Genomic DNA, 22325 nt, shown 5'->3' on the forward strand with positions numbered 1-22325 from the left:
ATCATCATACATTCGCAATGTGTAATATAATTAAAACAGTAACACTCTCTGGAGAACAACATCATATCCCATGGTCAAATGTCAGAAACCTTGCAATATTGTTAAATCATATTGATGCCCTAGAAACCTCATTACCTTTTGGAGAATCAGCTTTATTATCCACATTCAAATCTTGGAAATCCTGCAATATAATCAAATCAAATTACCGTTATGGTGAACGTGCGTTGCCCTAAACCTTAACCATATCCAGGCACCAGCATCATTACTAGACTATGATCCTTTTAGGATTGTCACAAAACAGGGAGTTTTAAATGATCTTAATAACCAACTGTGATTATGATGGGAAACGCATGGTCATTAAACCGTCCTCATGTTCTGATGATTCGCATTGTCATCAAACAACAACATCATGTCCTGAACCTCAAATCTTAACCATATTCTTAACCTGTCTTATTATCAAACCAGGCTTACGTTCTGAAGATATACATATGTACCAAACAACAAACACATACACTAACATTATTTAACATCTGTGTTCTAGTGAATTGCACTATCAACCGAACCAGTTTCACATTGTGAAGATCCTGCACAGTTATCATCAAAATACGTTCATATACAGAATGTATAAAGATTACCATCAAATAGGGATGAAGTTATGGGAACATCATTATCAATTCATTTTAATGTAATGAAGACACTAAAACCAAATTACTTATTATCAAACAATTACCATTGTCTCAAGAATCCTCATTATATTTTTACAAGAATGACGCCTGAAGTAACTGCATTATTATGATTCCAGAATGCAGAGTTCTAGCGATATAAGCCGTCATCTCCCACAATTACAGTTTAAAACCTACCTTCCTACTTGTTAGTATAATTCATACTTTCAAAAGAACCAAGCTGAGAGGTTTGCTGGGAGTACTTCTAAAAATACGGCTTGTTTTCCAAATTGAATGGTATGTAAGAGACATTTATTACAGTTAAACCTAGAACACACGGTAGGCAAATGATATAACAGTCCAATCGGTGGAGATAAAACAATGATGTCCCGTTACTTGTCTTCAACATTGTGCACGTGTAACTCACTTAAAACAATGACATTCTTTATCCATACAAACTTGGCATAAAGAGAAATATTTCAGCTTTCAACATCTGTCAATTGGATTACAAAAAACAAGGATTGATAGTGTTTTTTGTCTCTTGTTTCTTTTAGCTGTGTAGAAACGAAATCAAAGTAATAGATCTTCTATACTATTACTACTACTCTAGACCTAACTTAGATTAATTATAACGTTTAATGAGTTATAGATCTCTTCTAACTCAAAACGAGTTATGAAAACCAGGAAAAGGAATCATTCTCCCTATTTATTTGTGTATTTATTAACGAATAAAAATATATGATATAATATCATCATTCTGTATTGATGTAATTCTCTTCCTTGACATAATGGTGCTGTCCAATAACACCTTTTTAAATCTTCTCTCCCTTTAAAATTTATGCATTCTAAGATAGAGACAACATTTCTTTTGAAATTATTATACTTGACTGGTTGACAAATATGGATGTAAAACTGATAGATTCTATCGACAGTCACTGACCATAATAAAACATCAGTGTTCCAATGTCAGTTTCCTGAGGTATACCGCAAGTTTACAGCAAACCAAGATGGTGGCCAGTGATAATACGTCACATACCACATGCTAATGATAAGAACCTGCGTCTATGGACAGGCTACTTTACAGATTACTTCAAACCTACAGAGTCTTTGGCTTTAATGGATCTTATTATTCCATAATAACTTCTGATTTGTGCTTTTTTGCTTGTTTTATTAAAGACAAACAATATTGGTACTTATACAAAATTTGTGGAATCTTAACTTCCTCTTCCAATAACCACCAAAATTTACAGAGAGAAACAGAACACTTTCAAATATGAAATTTGCTATATTTGTACTACACCAAACATTTTCTGGTGTTCCAGCAGAAAGTTATGAACAATTATTTCGTAGACAAAATATTTGTACTGAAACGTATTTACTCAAGGATTTTAAAGTTGTATGGAGACATTCATAAGCCTACACTCCAAATTTCATCAAATTTCCAGAACACGTTCATGGTCAATATGATGGTTTAATTTACATCGTTAATTTATTTTATAGAATTCATAGGAGATGTAAATTAGAATCATTGTATTAAGCATCTAATGTACGATAGACAACCAATTATAAGAAAAATTGTTAATGCTATATGAAAATATTGTCAATTTGAAATAAAAAACTTGTTTTTTAGTTAATATTCAGAACAATTTAACGAAAAATGGTTTGGAAGTATTTATCGATTACTAGCTGTGAGCTGAGTAAAGAAACTAATTTATAAATTTGCAAATGTATGAAGCAACATGAGCCTGCGCGGCAAAATGTTACGTCTACTTTTATACGTTGGTCAGGATTTGCATTTGTAATTTTTTACTCAGATTAATTTTCTAATATGTCACCACCCGATTTTTGAACCCAGCTGTGTTTGCAATGCTAAAATTTATTTTCCCAAAAAAGTCCTGATTTTATTTATAACTCCGATTTTGTTTTTCAAGGATTTTGATCATTTACAATCTAAATATTAATTCGTATTTTTATTAGGACTTTATGAGTTGTGAAATACTTTTACCCACAAATACAACCCTTCCCGCCACAGCTCTCAAGCATTAACTTTTAACCGTATATATATATATATATATATATATATATATATATATATATATATATATATAATAATACATTAACCGCGAAACCGGTACTTAAGTATTTTTATTGTTTTTAAGTTTATTTTATTGTATTTTAACTCCATTTTATTTTTACTATTAATACAACACTCACCCCAAAAATATTTTTGCAATCGAGTAAAAATCTATATGATAGAGTAAAAAAAAAAAAAAAACAAATAGTTGTGACGAGTTATTTTATGACAGGTTTGCCTAAATTGGTTAAATTTTGATTAATTACTTTTCAAACTAAAGAACGATTTCAATGTGCTATTTATTTACTGAATAATTAATTGGTGACGTCATCAGGAAATAATTCATGACACAGTATACAAACCCGAGGGCTAATGTCACTTTGCCTGGAACTTTCATTTTTAATGTTATTTATCAATCAAGCATATTACAACTCAAGATCTCTCTGTAAGCTTGAGTACGACAACCGTCTGCTATAAGAAGCTTGAGTTTACTGAATATATTAAAAAATACCGATACACGATTAAGTATGAATGCAATAGAAACAACTCGCCGATACACACGAGTAAGTATGAATATACTAGGTATAAAATATCGCTAACTGTTTACAACAGATCGATAAGTTAACTAAAGAAGCGGTGCTTTAAAATACAAGTACAACATTAGCAGTATAATACATTGTTACAACACATGCTTCAATAATTTCTTTAACTGCACATATTAGCTTCCAAAATAAACGTCTTTCAGTTTTGTGCCCTCCACAGTCAGCACTTCGGTTTCAAGAGTTGTTTAATATAAGTACAAACAATGGAAGTAAGAACAATCACACCATTTATTCTCAACCGTTCGTTGACACTTGCAAAAAAACGATAAACGATAGCCAACTGCGTTAGGAACTTGGTCGGAGGAGTCCTAGGGTCCACTGGCTCCTGTTATTGTTTACAAAACATTGAAGGGCGAAGCGATTATTGGCTTCAGTGAAAATAGTAAAATAGTCTTAAACAAATTCGATGTTTTAAAATCGAACATCTACTGTATTGCCCGTGACTGTCTCCATTTAATTTTAGCTTGCATCAACCGTTGAACTTTCATGTAACAATGGGAATAAGTATGTTGAATCAAAAGTACTTAATCAATTTAAAAATTTTCTATGATACTTCCGCAGAGGATTCATGATAAAAACATTTCTGTCATCAAACAATCAAAACCTATGCGTACCACAGGGAATAATATCTGTATAGATTTACTACCAGGATTTGCTAATTTTGCTCTATTTCCAGTAAATTATAGTACTAGGTCTGCGGCTGGATAGCGTCGGATGTTAATAGTTGCTCATGTGAAATGTTTATGTTTATCTTTTCTATGATACTGCCAGCAAAACGAAACCGTTCGCAGCGAAAATATTAAAGCAAAAGATCCCTAAATATATCTCTGATTACACTCCTAATTATGTTATTATTTATCTCTAGTAACTTAATCGTGTATTTCTACAGAATTTATTTAGTGTGTTATTACATGCTCTTATTGTTTCCCTGTTTAACTGTTATTTATATATTGTGCATAGAAGAATTGATCATGTGCAATGGATTATGCCATTGAAATAACAAACAATATCTAGTCTCTTCATAATTGTAATTCCGTAATGCTATACCCTGACCAAACAGAAAAGACCCAAGGTCTGGAAATCTCCTAAACAATATACCCGCTTCGCCGGCCGCTCTTAGTCTAAAAAAGCAAAATACGGGCAAGGACGAGGTTATTCAACCTGGACGTGAGAAAGCAGCAGGGCCGAGCCCCCAGCCACAACTGTGCGTGCGTAAGTCACGTGGTGCTTGTAGTGAATGGAGCAGGTGACAGCTGTCAGGCCGGGGGCGTGGCGGGGCGAGGCGTGCGTGGCGGGAGGGGAGGGGGAGGGTGCAGACTCCGCAGTGTGACCGGACTGTATGCAGTGTACAGTAAGTGACGTGTGTTGGAGAGAAACGGTCGGTTACACGCACGCAACGACAGTGATACAAAACAGTGCTCGAGACAATGTCGGACGATGATTACTACCGGGGGAGTACCAGTAGCATCTCGAATACATCCTCAGTACTGGGCATCGTCAAACAGGCTCTTGCCGGTTGTTCAGGTAATATCCTTCACCTTGACTTCAGCGAGCCTTGAACCTCTCATTATTTCCTGTGGTCTACCCGTGTGAACGTTCATTTAAAAACTTCGGATACGTCAGAGTTCCGAATGTTTTACCAACTAACCTAATTTGTAGCCAACACTGTAAACAAACAAGGTTTCACAAAATGCCAATAGAGTACCAGGTGATCTGTTAGCACATGGGAAACTGTTGTTATTTTTGCGGTTAACTATCCGAGATTAGCCTTGAACCATTTATCTCTCAGATGATTGCTCTTTTATTTGGCGCAAATGGATATGTCATGCACGAACCTAAAATACTTTGTGATCTGAGGCAGCACCTTCTGTCTCAAGTTTATTAAAACTACCCTGATCTACTTTCTGCAACCTTGCTATTTATTTATTCCAAACAAAGAATTTATCATTAAAAATGTTGATCCACAAAAAAAAATGTATCAACAACATTTTAACGTGATTTTAATACGATGTTTTCGTTGAGAACCCTATAAACTTTTTATCAATACAAAACGTTTAATTTCATTCAATTCCAACATAAATATCAATTATTTTATTTAGTATTTACATTATTTTTTTACGATTGTTTCATGTTTATTTCTACCCCAACCCTGTCTTTCCCCAAAAACAGTAGTACAACAAGGAGTAGCACAAGTTGGAAGGAACCATAAAGTCAAAGGTTTTTGTTTTCCTACAGATTGTATTAGCTTTATTTTCAATCCAACTTTAAAAAAGTGTTAACCTTGCCTTAAGTGTTAGCATATAGTACAATACCAGTTGCAAATTGAAATTAAAGGACTCTAATTTCAATGTTCAATGCATACCAAACCATTATTAGAAATCAAATACTTGTTTTGTTTTAACGAAATTGAATATTGTTGAATATTGAGTATATGTACTTACCACTTCTTCAAGTATTAGCAGTTTTATGTTTTTTTTTTTTTTTTTTTTTATGTTTGACCATGAAATTCCAAGTGTACATCATAAAACTAAAAATTACTACTGAATAACGATTAGATTGAGTGCTTAAAAATGTTACGCAGTTGATACCAGCAAAATACCAAAATACCATGGGTTGAACGCTATAACCAATATTATAATAATTATATTATATTTTATTCTATTCAAATGTTAAATATGACTTATTGTGTATTACATATTTTGTATATTGTGTACGTAAGAGGGACAAGTTACAATGTATAAGTCATATAATATTCTCCCTAGTCTGGATGTAGATCGAGGAAGAAAATTTCAGGTGAAGAAGTCTATTCCCAACTTGGATGGCGGAGAAGAGAAGCAAACGTAACCCGAATGCGTCGTTTTAAAACGGACTAATTAGAGTTGCAGGTAAAGGGTGTGGAGTTCCAAACTTCACATTTTGGCCGGTGAAAGTAGGTTACCGGCTGAGCCGGTGTTTTCAATGACACCGCGAGGCCGGTGAGGCAGATATGCTGGCAAAGATGATTTATCACCAAGTGCTTTGCAGCTGACAAAATAAAGGCTATGCCAAATCTAAAAATTGTTGCAATAACAGGCTAATGGCATAAATGGTTTTGTTAGGTAGATTACTTTACATAGTACCTATGAAGATATCTTATGTTTATTAAATGGTATTTATTTGGTTTTGTGTTAAAAGAAAGGAGAGAAGTTAATAACAGTTATAATCTCTGGTCGCTTATTAATAAGTGGGCTAATTGTAAATATTACAATGCAACGAGAATTGTGTACTGCAGTAGGGATTAAGCATACACGCTTTGCATTATTCGGACAAATTTTAGATATACCGGATGTCTTAAAAGTCCCCCCCCCCTATTAACTTTCTTATGAATATAGATGGAGTGATTTACTTTGGGGAATGTTTATATGACCAACTGAGGAGTTTTTATGTATGAAAATGTTTTACTCTACCCCCCCCCCCTCTAAAATGAGTACTTTGGGGTTAAGACAACATTTTAAAAAAGGAACCCCTACCAAGTGACACCTAATTTTAAAGATATTACAAAAAGAAGAATGGCACAAACTAGAAGTCTCTAATGTTACTCTATAAAATTTGGCGGGTCATTAAAGTTTAAATTGTTTTATAAAAACCTCCACAGTTAGATTAAAAGTTATTGTAAGGCAGATAAAACATTCAATCACTAGCTATTTCAAGAACTTACGACACCAAGTCATAAAACAAGTTATTACAAGAATCGACAATCATGATTAACATAGCATTTATTAGGGTTTTGGTTTGTCTGGCCGAAGTCCAGTAAGGTGTCCTGGGAATACCTGGAATGACTGGTTTTGCTATGTTATCTCTTATTGGTTACCAGTTGGTATGTGAAACACATTCAGTCCACTTTGACACAGTATCTGGACTGAATACTGGTATATAATTATTTAAGTAGGGTAATACTACATACAGGGAGAAGAGCCATTGCCTGCGACTAAATCAATTCTTTCAAAATGCCACAAGTGGTTGTCTAAATGCGCGGTACAGTCTGAACACGTCAAACATTGACAGATCTTAAACAAACACCAAACATATGAACGGGCAAACTCCGGTTGATTAAAACCACAACGCGATGGAAGCACAAGAGTAGGATGAGGCCCCATTAATATTCATAGGTGTCGGTTGATATTAAAAGGTTGCTGTTGTTTTGCTCTGAAAAACGCGATGTTCGCCCTTAAGAATTATTAAACCGTTAACAGATAGTTAAATATAGATAAGCTTCTGAAAAAATTAGTTATATCATAGTATTTTCCATTGTTTACTTTACAGAGAAAGTAACGTGTGCTTAAATATTGGTTTTGATTAATTTCAAATGCTTTGAGATGGTCCAAAGAAAATCTAAAGATATGTGAATGCGTAAAACCTGCAATTACAATTTTTTTTTTTTTTTTTTTTTACCCAATAAAGTGATGATCAGCTTTACAAAAAAGTAGACAAAATAGGTTCATAATTTTCACACTTACACATAACGATTTTGTCAGTTCTTACATAACATAGTCCTATCAGAAACTAGTGTACCATCTAACTGAGATCTAAGCTGTATGTTACGCATTTATCAGCCAAGAAGCCAGACGTACTCTATTTTTAAAGAACTATGTGCTGACATATCATACCGGAATAATTGGCACACAAGGTGTATTTCACTTGTGCTTGGTTGTGTTTACATATTTTTTAATTGATTATTCTACTATAAATAACATTTCACTATTTGTATCCTTAATATTATGTCTTCATTTCATAACTTTATAAATGTCTCAGAACCGATCACTGGAGTTGCGCAACTAAAGAGATCCATGTTAGGCTACAAGTCAAACCAAAACAACCAAAATTGATACAAGAAAATAATGCACTTTTGTGTAGTTCCTTTGTCAAATTGAAGCTTTATCTTAGATTCCCAGGGTTGCATTGGTTATTAATTTCATCCCCCACTTATTAGTGAGCGTGTGACAAATTGTCACAATATAAATTGGCCCTTGAGAGAGATACAACGATTGGTTTGAAATGTGGCATCGGTGACGTGAGATATTGTACACCATTGGCGTGACAAGGCCACACACACACACCCACACACCTGACACCTCCACACTTGCTGAGTGTGCCACACATGAGTACACACACAATAGTGTGTGTCCACTCAGTACAACGATATACGAGCTTGCTATTGCTATGCACCCGTTTTACATGGATGGTTACTGTAATACAATCACTCGTTCCAGTGAAACAGATTAGTTTATCATCCACTGTAATCTTACAGGGTAGATTTTCCAAGTAAGAATGATTACTGTTATCGGGATGTTGCTGTTATCATTAAATTATTATCGCTTCAACTGAACACTTCTCGTCGTACTAGTCACTAAATCTACAGTTCCAGCCACGACTTCCGTTTCCGAAACACTTTCGTTTCCCTTACGTTTCAGTACACGACCCGCTAATTAGATTTGTCGATATCACAAAAGAATACATCTACATTTGCTTGAGAACTGCATTGCAAAATGTTTGTGTGTAACGTGAAATAGCACGTGAAAACAATGAAGTGATCGAGATTTGTTGCAATCATAAGACCTCAATTTTAAGTAAAGAATTTAGCCAGGAAAAGATTTGGGGGGGGGGTGTCCAAACAATTGATATTTTCTCGTAGTGGACAGAGAGTTAGGCCCCACTTTGTTCATTAAAAAGTTCTTAGTCCGTTTCTTTGTTGAGATTGTCCGATCTTTCAGCAGTACATATCAGTAATACTGAATTATTTAAATAATAATAATTAAATTTAATAAATTAAATTAAAATTTAGGGGGTCCTGACCCCTTGGACCCCTCGGTGGCTACGTCCATGTTTTAAGTCTCTCAATTTCGGAAGATCGGTCTAGGAGTGAGAGATACCCTTACACAACTTTTCAATTCTGTGGGTTTTAATTTTATTCTACAGTAATTAATGTATTTTGATATTTCAAAAAAACTGGAAAAATAACGCAAGTCCGTTTTTCATTTCCTATTCAACTTTTACTCCATTGAATTATAAAATCTTGAAGTAACCAACATCCGCGAAATCAAAATTTTAGTTGGCATCTAGCCTAATAATCAAGTAGATATTAAAACAGCACTTTTCTAATACATTTTATTCTTAAGACGAGGGCTTTCGAAACCAAAGGTTTCGTTTGTAGAGTCGTGTGACGATGAAACCTTTCGAAACCAGAGGTTTCATCGTCAGACGACTCTACAAATGAAATCTTTGGTTTTAAAAGGTCGCATCCTGAAAAAATTATATTGGAAAAACGTTGTTTTAGTATCCAATTGGTTTAAAATTTGTCCAATTAATTGCTCAAGAATTCTTCAATTGAATAACCATCTATAACTATAAACGCGCAGTAAACATACAAAACGAGTACTTTGATATGGAATAAAAACTGCACGTATGGTGCGTGACTGAAATTGAGTATTCAAAGACAGCGCATTCGCTCAAGTGCAAGTCTGTGTCCCGTTTTACTACCGACCAAGATGCCTAGGCCCTACAGACGAAAAGCAAGGCCGGCTAGTTGCGAGAACAGCCCGCATTCCTGAAGGCGACGACGGGAGGTCCACGGAGCCTCGGTCCATCCAGTTCATTCACTTAACCCTTCTATTGGCCGGGCAGAAGTGTTGACACCAGCTGTGCTCCGTCAGCCGATCACGGTCACGGCCTCTCCGATATGCGATCGCCACTTCCTGTCACTTGTTTTCGATGGGCTACGCAACAATAAATTAACGTTATTTCCCTGTGAGTTTATTACGTCATTTTTCTAGTCATCGATTCAGTCTGTAATATCTTGATAAAAGAGTACTACTCTTTCGAGATCATATCTTGAGTTTTAGGCCCGTACTATCTTTTGAGTTTATGTAACTCCTTAAAATGCATAGTAGATTCGGAGTAGTTTTTGAGCTGATTGTAAAGAGGCGACCTTGAGTTTCACCCCATAAGAGCAATGAGAAACCTCATTATTCATCATACAATATTATTTATCGTTATTTCTTTATGGTACACGTTACTTGAAAACCATGTGAGTAATAAACTATTATTTAAATTTCATTTTTTTTATATAATGTAATTTCTTTGTCATATTGTTAAAGAAAACCAACTTTAGCTTTAGACAGACTCCCTCTATATTGTTGGTTTTTTATCAAATTTCCCCTTGTTTAGTTTCGTTACTCTATTTTCTATGTATTTCTCAAATATTTGATAACACTTCGGAAATTATTATCAGGGTAAAACAGTTAGCTAGTGGAGAATCTAAAAGATGACTAATTAGGAAAACACCATGTGTCACAGAGTTCCTATGGATGGCAGGGGCTGACCCACAAAGGCGGGGAGTCAGGAGAAGGTTACTTTGTACAGACTGTAGAATCACAGATCTCGTATAAAGATGTGATTAATACACATAAAAACGCTTTTTAGTTTTTTGTTTTCATGGAGTATACTTCTTCAATACTTATACGAAAGAATAATCAATCAAATTACCGAAGAAAAACTGTAGTAAAGCGATTGGATGCAAGTTATATATTGAGATCCGATAACTCTGCGACCAAAAAAAGGGCTAAAATTAGTATTATTGCTCTTATTATAGGTATAAAATCAAGATGGCCGTCAGTATAGCGTCTCTTGTGTTGTTTTGATGAACGTAGCTTACATACACCGATAAAAATACTCAGCGTCAACGTCTAGTCCAAAGATTTAATTCTCATAAGGTACTGACACGTTTTTTCCCAAAATCTACAGATGTTTCAGATATTAATTCACAAGGTTTTAAACTCTAAGCGGTTTTAGTCCAATCACCTCGTCTTTAACAGAATGATTTACCAGTGAGGCGAGGTCCGATTACCAAATATTTGTTTAGTGCCTACGTGTTATATAAATAGCGAGAAATAATATAATCTCTTCTATTCAACGAAGTTTTCAGATAAAGAACAAGTTCCAGAATCGACAGAAAAACACGTCCAAGCCGATAACAGCAATGTATATTTACAGTCAAATTATCTGTCAAACATTGTTGACATTTACGACTATTTATCATTTGATTACCGACCAGTTCAGAGACAAAACCGATATTTTATCTGCTCCGGACATAACACAACGTATACAACGTGGCATTCCTTGGCGACTTCCTCTTCAAGGTTAGGATCGCCAAACACGATGACTCAACGCGTCTTCAAGGCGCAACCTGGCTGGTTGATAAAACAAAGATAAGAGCTTCCGAGTCTGCTGATATACGAGACAGATAACCAGACAAGATGTGACGTGCTCAGCAAGTACTTCAGCTGCAGTAAATTAACATTATCTAGTTCATAAATGCAGCTGTCCAGCAGATAGCACACTGGCTTGAAGTATGTGAATTTTTGTAAACCCAATTAAAATGGAACGAAATTCTAAACCGATAAAAAACGAAGTATCGAAGGACAAGACGATAATTTTACCATCCAATCCAAAAAATTAATCTTATGAAATTATTTTTGGAACTTACTAAAACATGTCATACGATAGTACTCGATTTGTTTATTTTACATGTTGTCACGTTACCCTCATAGTTCCGCATAAGACCGACGTACAAATGTCAGAATGTTTATTTTTATCTTAAAATTTAACCACTGACAAGAAATTATTAGCATTCTTCCTTGGACTAAGACCTGAACCTATGTACCTATGTAGGTCCTCTCTATGAAGAGTTACGAATCTCACGGAAGAACAGATATATCGGATCCTTAGCGAAAGGAAATATTGCATTAGATTGGTTAAATATCAAATCATTAATTGATTAACCTTTTTCATTAAGAGATACCAAGTTTACGATCAACCTAAAACATTCTCACTGTTTAAAAATATTTACTACGCGTTTTCAAACTAAAAATAAGGATTGTTATAACTTTTTTTACGAAAACCTTTTTTATAACTCGTATAAAAAGATTATTAAAAAGATGTAAATTTTAAAACTCAGAAATAGATGTAGTGGAACCGTGCAATTGCTTGCTAGCTCTCATGAACTTAGAAAAAACAATCGCTGTTTATTTGTTTGTGCGAGAATACACGTGCCTGTATATCTGGGAAGTTCGTGTATACGGAGCCGATATGTATTGACGCCGTATATTTCTATTTGTAGTTTGATGCGCTATTTTTAGGCAGCATTCTTTGCGAGAGCATCTGCTAGCTAGGGTAAACTCGCGACCTGTAATGTTTCTCTAAGTACTGTGATGGTGATCACTGTCTGTACCTACTTCTATCCTCTTAAGATGTGACTATGAAGGTTGGCGTGCTTATTGAATTTGAATGTATAGAAAAAGTTGAATAATTTTAAAAACTCTTGTACATAATTAAGATTTGAATTCAAGAACGGATGTGAAATGATTACATCTAAATCGAGCGATTATTGTCGCATAATGTCGTGCTTAATGTTAATTGTTATTGGTTTAGTGAGCAAAAGTGGATTTGTAAGATCACAAATTATTTCTCTTCGATTTATATGCTAACAAAGTACAACCAGACGCAGGAGCGTAACTCGGGGGGGAGGGGTGTTTAGGGAAATATAACTGCCCACAAATCATAAAAATATTTTTAAAATTTACGTGCAACAGCAATCCAACTGGTTTGGAATACAAAATTTAAATATTTCACTTTGAATTAAGTCATAATTTATTGAGATTTATATTACAACCCCGGTGTGCTCTTGAATCACATTCACCCTCCTCCCCCCTCAAAACAAAGTCCTAGTTACTTCACTGATCAACTGAGTAGATAGACTACCATTTCAGAGGGGGCTGTCCCACTAGAGAGCTAGGAAGTCCAAAAAGTAGGTCAAGGAATCCTCCACCGGAACGTGGATAAGGATTTTTATATATTCTTTATATTATATTCCTTTATTATATATATTAAAAAAGAAAAAATGCCAATGAATGCAACAACGGATTTTGAATGTTCAAAATGTTTGTAAAGAATAAATGGCATTTTCAATGCTGAAGAAAAAGTATTTTACACAAATTTGTATCCTCGTTAAATGTAAAAAGTTTTTAGCATAAATGTACAGTATTTAAAATATTGGAAAATGTTTATAATTATTACGTAATATAAAATATGGAATTGGGGCCCATTGTTTAAGAGCTATTTGGATTTAACAAACTTGCAAAATATTATACAATATAGCATTGTAATAAATATTTGTACACAGTTAGCAATAAATAGTAATTAAACATTGTATGGAAATAAGATAAACAAAACTGTGTATATAATATAGCATATAATAATAAATAATGCCTAATGAATTAATCCATAAAACCTTACTGCAAGAGTTTTTATATTGAACATAATGAAGAAATATAATGTACCGGTACTGTAAAGTTTTTCAAACAATGTAATTTAATCGTGTCTCAATATCTCCAACAAATGAGGGTATCCAAATTGAAGTTTCGGACTTGGAAGTTTGTTATGATTGTTTGTTAATTATAACGAAATTTAATCTTTGGCCAGATAAAGTGGTTATCTGTAACCTTTAGCGCCTGAACTTCCTGCTCAACCGTAATCACAGACATTGTTATTTCTTCATAACCTTGCATTTTTTAAATTCTATTTCGAATTGCAAAAACAAACTAATTCGCAAACACTTGTCGGATAATTACCGATTATTACACCTCTTATTACCGTTCCAGCGACTATCGATAATTGCGTCGGACACAAGTCCTTATTTCCACGATTGTACAAACCGAATCTTCGGCGGTAGTCAAATGTTGCGCTATTTTAGCAACAAACTACCTCATTAGAGTGTAATGGCTAAGTGAAATGTTGACAATGGTGTGGGCGGGCGGAACATCCAGCGTGCCCTGCTACTTGTGTTCATACCGCACTCGTGTTACACAGAAAAGGAGTTCTAGAATAGTGTGATAAAATATTAAATTCACTAATTAGCATATTCTGTATAGGACCCTATTTCAAAATTCACCATAGAAACTGTAATAGTAATTTTCGTATGTTTGCAAGACGCTTTTCACATTAAGCTTTATGATACAAGTGTAATTTCTGGTGAAATTTGGCCAGACGGCAAATCACGTGGTCGCTTCCGAATCAGGAATGGCGACTTTTGCAATTATTTTAAATGAGCGCACATGGTATACCTGATTCGACGGCTGCTATGTGGTAGCCAACCCACTTTCATAAATTTCCACTTTTAAAATCTTGTTATGTTACATGAATTTGTGAAACAAAAACACTTCTGAAAAAGATCTATTTATCTTAATTCAATGAAATAAACGTGTGTGCTTTTAACTATGTTAAATATGTGTACGCTATGACCTAACATGTTTAATGTGTTTGTTTATCTTGCTCTAAGCAAAGCCATTTGTTCACCAAGCAAAAACCAATACTACAAACCAACACTACACATTTCCTACCTACTTATTAAGAGTACTTAGACTTGTGCTAACTTTGATCTGAGATCCAAAAAATTGTCTTCAAATTCCGAGACAATTTATAATTACTAATAAATAATACGACTTTATGATATAATAGTAAAAAAATGACCAATTATTTAGTATAAAATATATATTTACTAATAGTTATGGATAAATCACAAATAGTATTTATTCGTTTTTATGCTCAAGTAAAATAAAAAACTACTTAAATGTGCAATAAAAAATTAATATACTGATAATATTATATTATATTATAAATGCCCTAAAAGGTGTCTCTGGAGTTAACACAAAAGCAAAGTTTAGTAGTTATCCCAGTAAACCACCAGTTTTAGTTGATAATTTAATGTCAATAATACATTTCATTACATAATTCATAATATAAAGGAAAAGGATACACTTCCTCTGTTAATCCAAACACTTTGAATTTAGATTAAAATATGGCATTTAATTTTAATTTGTCCAACATCATGTTTAATTAACACAAGTTAAATTCTTAAATGAAACTTTATACAGTACTAATTTTACGGAACTGTTTAACAATTGAATAACTAAATTAGGATTTTGAAGAGCTCAATGACCAACTTGACCTTAATAAAAAATACGGAGGGTTCACTTCTGGCTGGTATAAACCTGCCAATAGAACCTATACACAGAACAAACCAGTGTCAGTTAATTTTGGGTAACCCAATTCATGTCCAGGAGGGGCACATCAACACAAAAGTCGATATAATGGAGTAAAAAGGGCTGGTCATTAGGTCTAGTTTGCTGTGGAAGATGACTTGTGGTGGATGTTTGCTGTGAGTTGGTAAGGTTCCCATAATATTAAAGAGTTTAAACCCTAAAAAAAGGGAATATTGCTTCCCATGTCCACTTTGACTGGAAGAGGATGCAACAGAGCTAGCCTCCCCTATTCCAAGGAGACATGACAGATTTTGCCTGAGTCCTCATGGGAACAGGTTGCAGCCCTTCCTCAACCTTACACATCCTGAATATCTTGTAACTCAGGAAGAAGTGCATAGGTCCTTTTAGGACTTACTGCAATTAGAGGTTTCTCATAGTAATGGAACATTGAAATAGGTGGGACACTCAAAGTGGCTTTTAGACAAACAGGATTTGTAAAGCTTCCAACAAAAATCTTCCTTGTTGAAATTGGACAATCCAAAATCCCAAATTCCTCCTACGAGAGCATCAAGATTTTATATGATGTACTCTCTCTTGACTAAACTCCCAATTGCATAAAAAACTGGACTTGGATTTTATTATGAAATGACACCAGGTGGCTAATCTTACATTTTCTAGTTCATTCCTCATTTTCTGCTTAGAAATCACTAACAGGAAATATTATAACCAAACCACATCCTAAAAATTTAATCATAACTGAAAAAGATACAATGTGTTACATGATTTAGCAGCCTAATTTCAGTATATACAAGGATGTCTGCAGTTAAGAATTTGAGACTGAACATGCCTGAAGCAGTGAAATGGGCTAAAGAAAGAGCAAGAGAAGTAAGAGGAGGTGGAGAGAGAGAGAGCATGTTCAAGGTCAGGAGAATAGTAAAATGAAGTGATGGATAGCTAGGTCTATATGGCATCTCACCAAGAGAAGTAAGGGGAGGTGGAGGTGGAGAGAGCATGTTCAAGGTTAGGAGAGTAACAAACTGAGGTGATAGACAGATAGCTGGGACCATATGGCATCTCACTTGTGGCTCAGGAACCATTAAGCAGGCTGTACAATAATGGAAACACCAAAGAGGAATTGAAATTGTTGCTCCTAACCCAAATACAATTATAAAATCAAAATTTAGTTACAAATGAGTTTCAAATTCATTTTAAAAGTTGATATGGGCACCATAATAATGAATTATCTTACAGAGGAAATAAACTGGTGTTATAAATTTCCAATAATCAAATACTAGTTAAAAAGAGTATTAGTTTGAACAATTTAAAGATAAAACTTTGTTTAGATTTGTATAACAATCTGAAACTGCATTTTCTTTGTGATTGCCAAAAAATCCAACCCATCCTGGAAGAACTCTCCAGATATGGTGTATGATCACTTTGTTAAAACATAATGTTCTCATTCTACATTCTGTTGATATTTACTGCAGTACACAACACTTTCCGTATAACATTAATTTATAACATATACATCTCCTAGATTGGCTTGGTGGTTACCATAGAATTAAAATAACCCAGAGTAAAAAGAGTTTGGTCTTTTATTTACACATTGTGCACCAGGCTAGACTATAATGTTTCTCGTGGTTTGGAATGCAAAAAACAATACTGAATTTAAATCAATTAACTTTAAAAATGATCCATCTTTTCATTTTGACTTTGATTTAACTAAAACTTATTACTGTTTGTTAATAAAATTCAACTAATAAGACAATAATTAAAGCATATGTTGCCAACTGTATACTTTACTTAAGTATTATTACAAGTGGCTCTGATCCTTCCAATTGATTGCTCAACGCACTGGGATTATCATGATGTTTAAATTACCAACAAAATACTAAAAAACACCAAGAACACAATAAAGGTTGTTCATAGCAGTGTGATATTTAAGTATATTTTGAATGAACAAGGTCTAACTAAATTATTTTCCACCAACTGAGACAACCATTAATACAGAATATTAAGTACATTTTCCTAATTTTCCTCAATAATTAAAAAAAAGTCTTAAATAATTATGATACACACAGATGATCAGCAAATTTTTGTATTGGTCATCAACTAAAACAATGTTTTACTCATTTAATTTATTTTGAATCCTTGTTTTTAATTTCTTAACTACCTTTCTGATATAGATAGATCTTAACTTTTTCAGTACTGAACCTTTGATTTTTTTGAATACATTACGGAACCTTTGATTTCTTTGAATACATTACTAAATCTTTGAATATTTTAAATACGTTGATATGATTGTTATGAACAGAATTACAACAAACTATTGGTACATGTGGAACACCAAGGCCTCAAGATATGGTCTGACTCCGAGCTATGTGTCTGGTCGCTAATTAGAACTCGAATGTGCAAATGTGTTGAACATTCACTACACTAAATCAGACTAGCCATGTGTTCCTTCAACTAATATACAGGGTGGACCCAGTGGTCGTAGTTACAGACCTTGAGGCCCTAGGGCCAATTTTCTGTGTGGCCCCCTCTTTTCTATGTTATTCTGAATTTTAAATTATTATTTAAGTATGTAATTTACTTGTAATAACTGACTATTCAGTTAACTTAAAATAAACACTATAGAATAAAAGGTCGGTTAAAAGTAGTTGAATGCTCTCACACTTTATCTACGGAGACCATCGAATTTTCAATGTCAGATATCTCTTGATAAAACTTTCAAGATCAAATTAAAATATGACATGAAGAGTTAGGGCCTCATAGGCCTAGTGGTAAATCCGATAAGTCATAGCTAAAATACGTTGCAACAGTAATTATTAATGTCATTCAACGTTTACAAAATACGTTTTACATATAATTCTCGTATGAAAACACTTCTAACAACACATTTACTAAACTTCAAAATAATCTCTAAATAGTATTGTTGTAACAGACAGCAAGTGACTTGCACATGTTATACATATTATATACCCATCCGGTGGTACACTGGTATACAGCTCATAAAATAAAAATATATACACAAGAGTAGAACATATTAGATGTCTATATACTAGTAAACTGTGTAATGTATGTTAATGTAAATACATTCCAAATAAATAGGCATGGATTTTCTGTGTAAATCCAATGAACTTTTTTGATTGCTGGTGTTATAAACTTATCATAATGATTGATAGATTTCTTTAGTAAACTCAAACCTCCATTGAAATCGCTCAATAATAAAAAGAAAACTGTAAATAAAGAATAACATGCCTAAGTTGAATAAATGTTGTTTTACTCTAGACCAAATACTTGTGGCAAGAAAATAAATAATTTATTTGAAATACTTTTTCCAATTAAAAATAAAATATTTTTTTATTTCATGCAAAACTATTATGACTCATTGTAATCAACAGAAATTAAAAGATTATTTTACAACCACACAATTAGACTCCTCTAGGCAGCTAAATAACCTAGATAAGATAAATACAGGTTTAACCACACAACCATAATGAGAGCCTCTAGTTTAGCACTGTTAAAACAAACTCTGGTTTCTTCTTCAGGTATGTCATAGAGAAAATATAAAAACAATTAAGTATTTTACTAGTTACATTTGTCTTTTATACTGACACTGATATTACTTAAGAAATTGGGAGGCAAAAGTTGTTCAGAAATAATACCTTAACCCATGGATAATAATGTATATTGAATAAAACAAAATCTACCACATGTGATTAATTTAGTTCTTTCAAAGATTAAGGCAATTCTCATTCACAGTAAACCAAATCGACTAATTTTAAAATATTTTCATCTGAATTAGGGTAAGGACTGCGGTGACTTTATCATATCTCATATACCCATTTTAATGTATAATTTTTATGAGAATACAAAATGTGCAACTTAAAAAAGTAGCAAAAATATTGACTAGTTATCACTTCAAAACTCTTTACCACTTTCATGTAAAAAACCTTTTAAGGATATACACTTGAGATATTGTTACTGTTATTGTACTAAGCAATGTCTATAATGCAATTAAAAAAAATTTAAGATAGTTGATGATGGGAGGTTTGAAAAGATAACAGGATTTCAGACATGCCGGACATGTCCGAAATCCTGTTATCATTTCAAATAATTACTTTTAAAAGAATCATGTTACATTGTACTTGGTTATGACATATTTATTACAGTTTGATTATTTTTCACCAAGTATAAAAATCTACATTTCTGTAAATACTTTGACTAGATTATTTTTATACATCTTCTATTTATGTATCCTTGCTTTCTGAATTATACATTAAATTTGGTGTTGTTAAACCTCAAACTATTTCCTTTAAATATACAAAAAAAACTAATTTCAGAACTTCTTTTTTTTAATTTTTATGTTAAACAAATACTATGTATTGAAAAATTATTAATTCTAGACACATGAAACAATATAATCTTATTCTCCTAGTATTACTCTAAATTGTTGGCACAAAAAGAGTAGCCTGAGTCAGGTTTAACGCCCATAAGTTTTTATTTATTTATTTCTTATTGTTTATTTTGTTATAAGCAAACTGTTTCACATGAAGTGAATGTATTATCACTATAGCATAAAGCTATTTGAGAGAAAATCACTAAACTTTTTAAAATTAGCAATTTAAGCTGAAAGTGAAATACTGAGTCATAATTAATAATTAATTATGATTTGTGTTTAAGATAATACATTATGAAGTTTTCTATCCAGATTGAACTGACAGGTTTATTGTTTGTTTCAGCTGCTTTGTCAGTGTTCATTGCCGGATGCTGGCTAGGATGGCCCTCCCCAGCCGTCAAGATGTTCTTCGAAGGAGACGTTCACTTCAATATTACGAACGACGACATCTCATGGATCGTGGCCCTCATGGACTTTGGCAACACCCTCAGTCCAATACCCTCAGGATACATGTCCGACTGCATGGGTCGCAAGCTGACTCTATTGATGACTGCCTTCCTCTACCTGGGTACTTGGAGCCTCGCTATCTTCGGTAACAACGCTTACTACCTGTACGTGGCGCGCATCGGTGCTGGACTCGGCAAGGGCGTGGCTTTCACTGTGGTGCCCATGTACCTGGGCGAGATAGCGGGTGTGAAAGTTCGAGGTGCCATCAGCACGATCTTCACCGGGCTACTCTACTCCGGCATCATGTTTGAATACATCATCGGTCCGTTCGTGTCGTACGACATGTTGAACTACATATCCGGAGTGGTCCCCATAGTATTCTTCCTGACTTTTTTCATGTTACCAGAATCTCCATATTATTTACTGATGAAAGAACGTCACAAAGAGGCGAGGAAATCCCTGGCTTGGTTTCGGAGTGCAAAAGTGGATGATGAGGTTTTGGTGAAAGAGCTGGATTTAATGTCCAGAACAGTCCAGAAGGACATGGAAGAAAAGGGGAGTTTTGCGGATTTATTGTCTACTCCCGGCCATCGGAAGGCCATGGCAATTGTCATGTTTTTGTCTGCATTCCAGAGGTTCGGCGGCATCTCACCCATGCTGGCATACACTGTTGTCACTCTTCCCAAGACAGGGGGATACTTTCCAGCTGACATTTACATGATCATCTTCGGTGTGATGATGGTTGTCGGTAACTTTATCGGTACTCCACTTGTAGATCGTGTTGGGCGCAAGCCTTTACTCATCATCTCCTGCAGCTCGTGTGCAATACTCACCGGCATTTCCACCATATTCTACATGGCTGCTGGACCAGAGAACAACACGGAAAACTTCAACTGGGTTCCCTATGCCTGCTTTGTAGCTTATGGTATCGCTTATTCAATCGGTATCGGTGTCATTCCTTCCACATTCGTTGGAGAACTGTTTCCCACAAATATAAAAAGCTATGCTTCTGCCATTGCAGCAATATTTTTTGCAGTTGCTTCATTTGCAATAAATAAATTCTACTTACTTGTTAAAGATAACTTTGGTGTGTATTATATGTTCGGTTTTTTTACTTTGTGTAGCATCTCTTCTGTGATATTCACCACATTTGTTGTTTTTGAGACAAAGGGTAAAACATTCGCAGAAATTCAAAACAAATTAGAACATAGACGAGACAATCTTATGATGACATGAAAGTTGTTTTAATTGTTGTACTATATTTGTGAACTGTATTCTTATGTTAAAAAAATCATTTTATACATATTCAATGCCATATTTAATCACTGATCTACTATATTTATTGAAATAAAGTTCCACAAAGACTCTAAAATATCTTATTATTTAAACAAATACATTAATAGTAACAAAATTTATATAAGTAATTGAATACATCAAAAATGTTTGAAACTTATTAGTTTAAGAGTAAGAATTAATAATTTCCATAGAACAGTAGTATTTTGTTTCTTGGGGTAAACTACTTGTCCTTGACCACTATAATTTATAAAGTCACCCCCAAAGATTAATTTTTAAATTTTAAAATAATTTTTATACAAGACTGTAATTAGTTTTTAAGATATTATGAATAGTTGACTGTAAGTCAAACTTGCTATGTTTAGTTAGAGATTACTGTAGAAATAAAGACTGTTATTGATAAAAGTGTATAGTTATAGACTGATATAAAGAACAAGCACTGACAAAAGCTGTTTCTCTTCATCCTTTTCTACTCTGAAGAAATACGGTAACACGAAGAAAAGTTTTTCAGTGTTAAAGATTGCCTCATCAATTGTATAAGACTTGTATATACAATGACCTTACAATATACTAATGATCTATGCATAATAATCATGGAAAGCATCGTAAATATTAGACAATAAAGCACGAGATAGCAAAGAGTACTTCACACCACATGACAATAAACAAATTTTACTGAGGTTACAGGCAGAATTTCAAGTCGGCTCAATTCACTACACACTTTTTTCTATGTGACATATTAAAATGCTGCATAATTGCTTTCAGTTTGTT

At 33.8% G+C, this 22325-nt stretch overlaps 2 protein-coding genes across 9 annotated transcripts in view; one reads left to right on the plus strand and one right to left on the minus strand.

The window, feature by feature from the left end:
- Positions 1-22325, minus strand: part of LOC124360069 (dystrophin, isoforms A/C/F/G/H-like) — a 1186422-nt gene that overhangs the window by 990193 nt on the left and 173904 nt on the right. The gene's annotated exons all lie outside the window — the stretch shown is intronic.
- Positions 4643-22002, plus strand: LOC124360072 (facilitated trehalose transporter Tret1-like). 2 transcript variants are annotated; one of them, XM_046813345.1, is made up of 2 exons: positions 4643-4862; positions 20158-22002. In XM_046813345.1, the coding sequence occupies exons 1-2, from the start codon at positions 4766-4768 to the stop codon at positions 21495-21497; spliced, it is 1437 nt and encodes a 478-aa protein (XP_046669301.1). In that variant the 5' UTR covers positions 4643-4765; the 3' UTR covers positions 21498-22002. The 2 variants fall into 2 exon arrangements, with proteins under 2 accessions (XP_046669301.1, XP_046669302.1); XM_046813346.1 differs by lacking the exon at positions 4643-4862 and adding an exon at positions 18904-18963.

This window comes from Homalodisca vitripennis, chromosome 4 (assembly GCF_021130785.1).
Source record: "Homalodisca vitripennis isolate AUS2020 chromosome 4, UT_GWSS_2.1, whole genome shotgun sequence".
Classification (NCBI taxonomy): Eukaryota; Metazoa; Arthropoda; class Insecta; order Hemiptera; family Cicadellidae; genus Homalodisca; species Homalodisca vitripennis.

What these genes read in the sequence shown, in the direction of transcription:
- LOC124360072 (XM_046813345.1), top strand. Translation starts at nt 4,766, where the DNA reads ATGTCGGACGATGATTACTACCGGGGGAGTACCAGTAGCATCTCGAAT. An exon ending in GGCTCTTGCCGGTTGTTCAG is followed by an intron (nt 4,863 to 20,157) that starts GTAATATCCTTC and finishes TGTTTGTTTCAG; the next exon opens with CTGCTTTGTCAGTGTTCATT.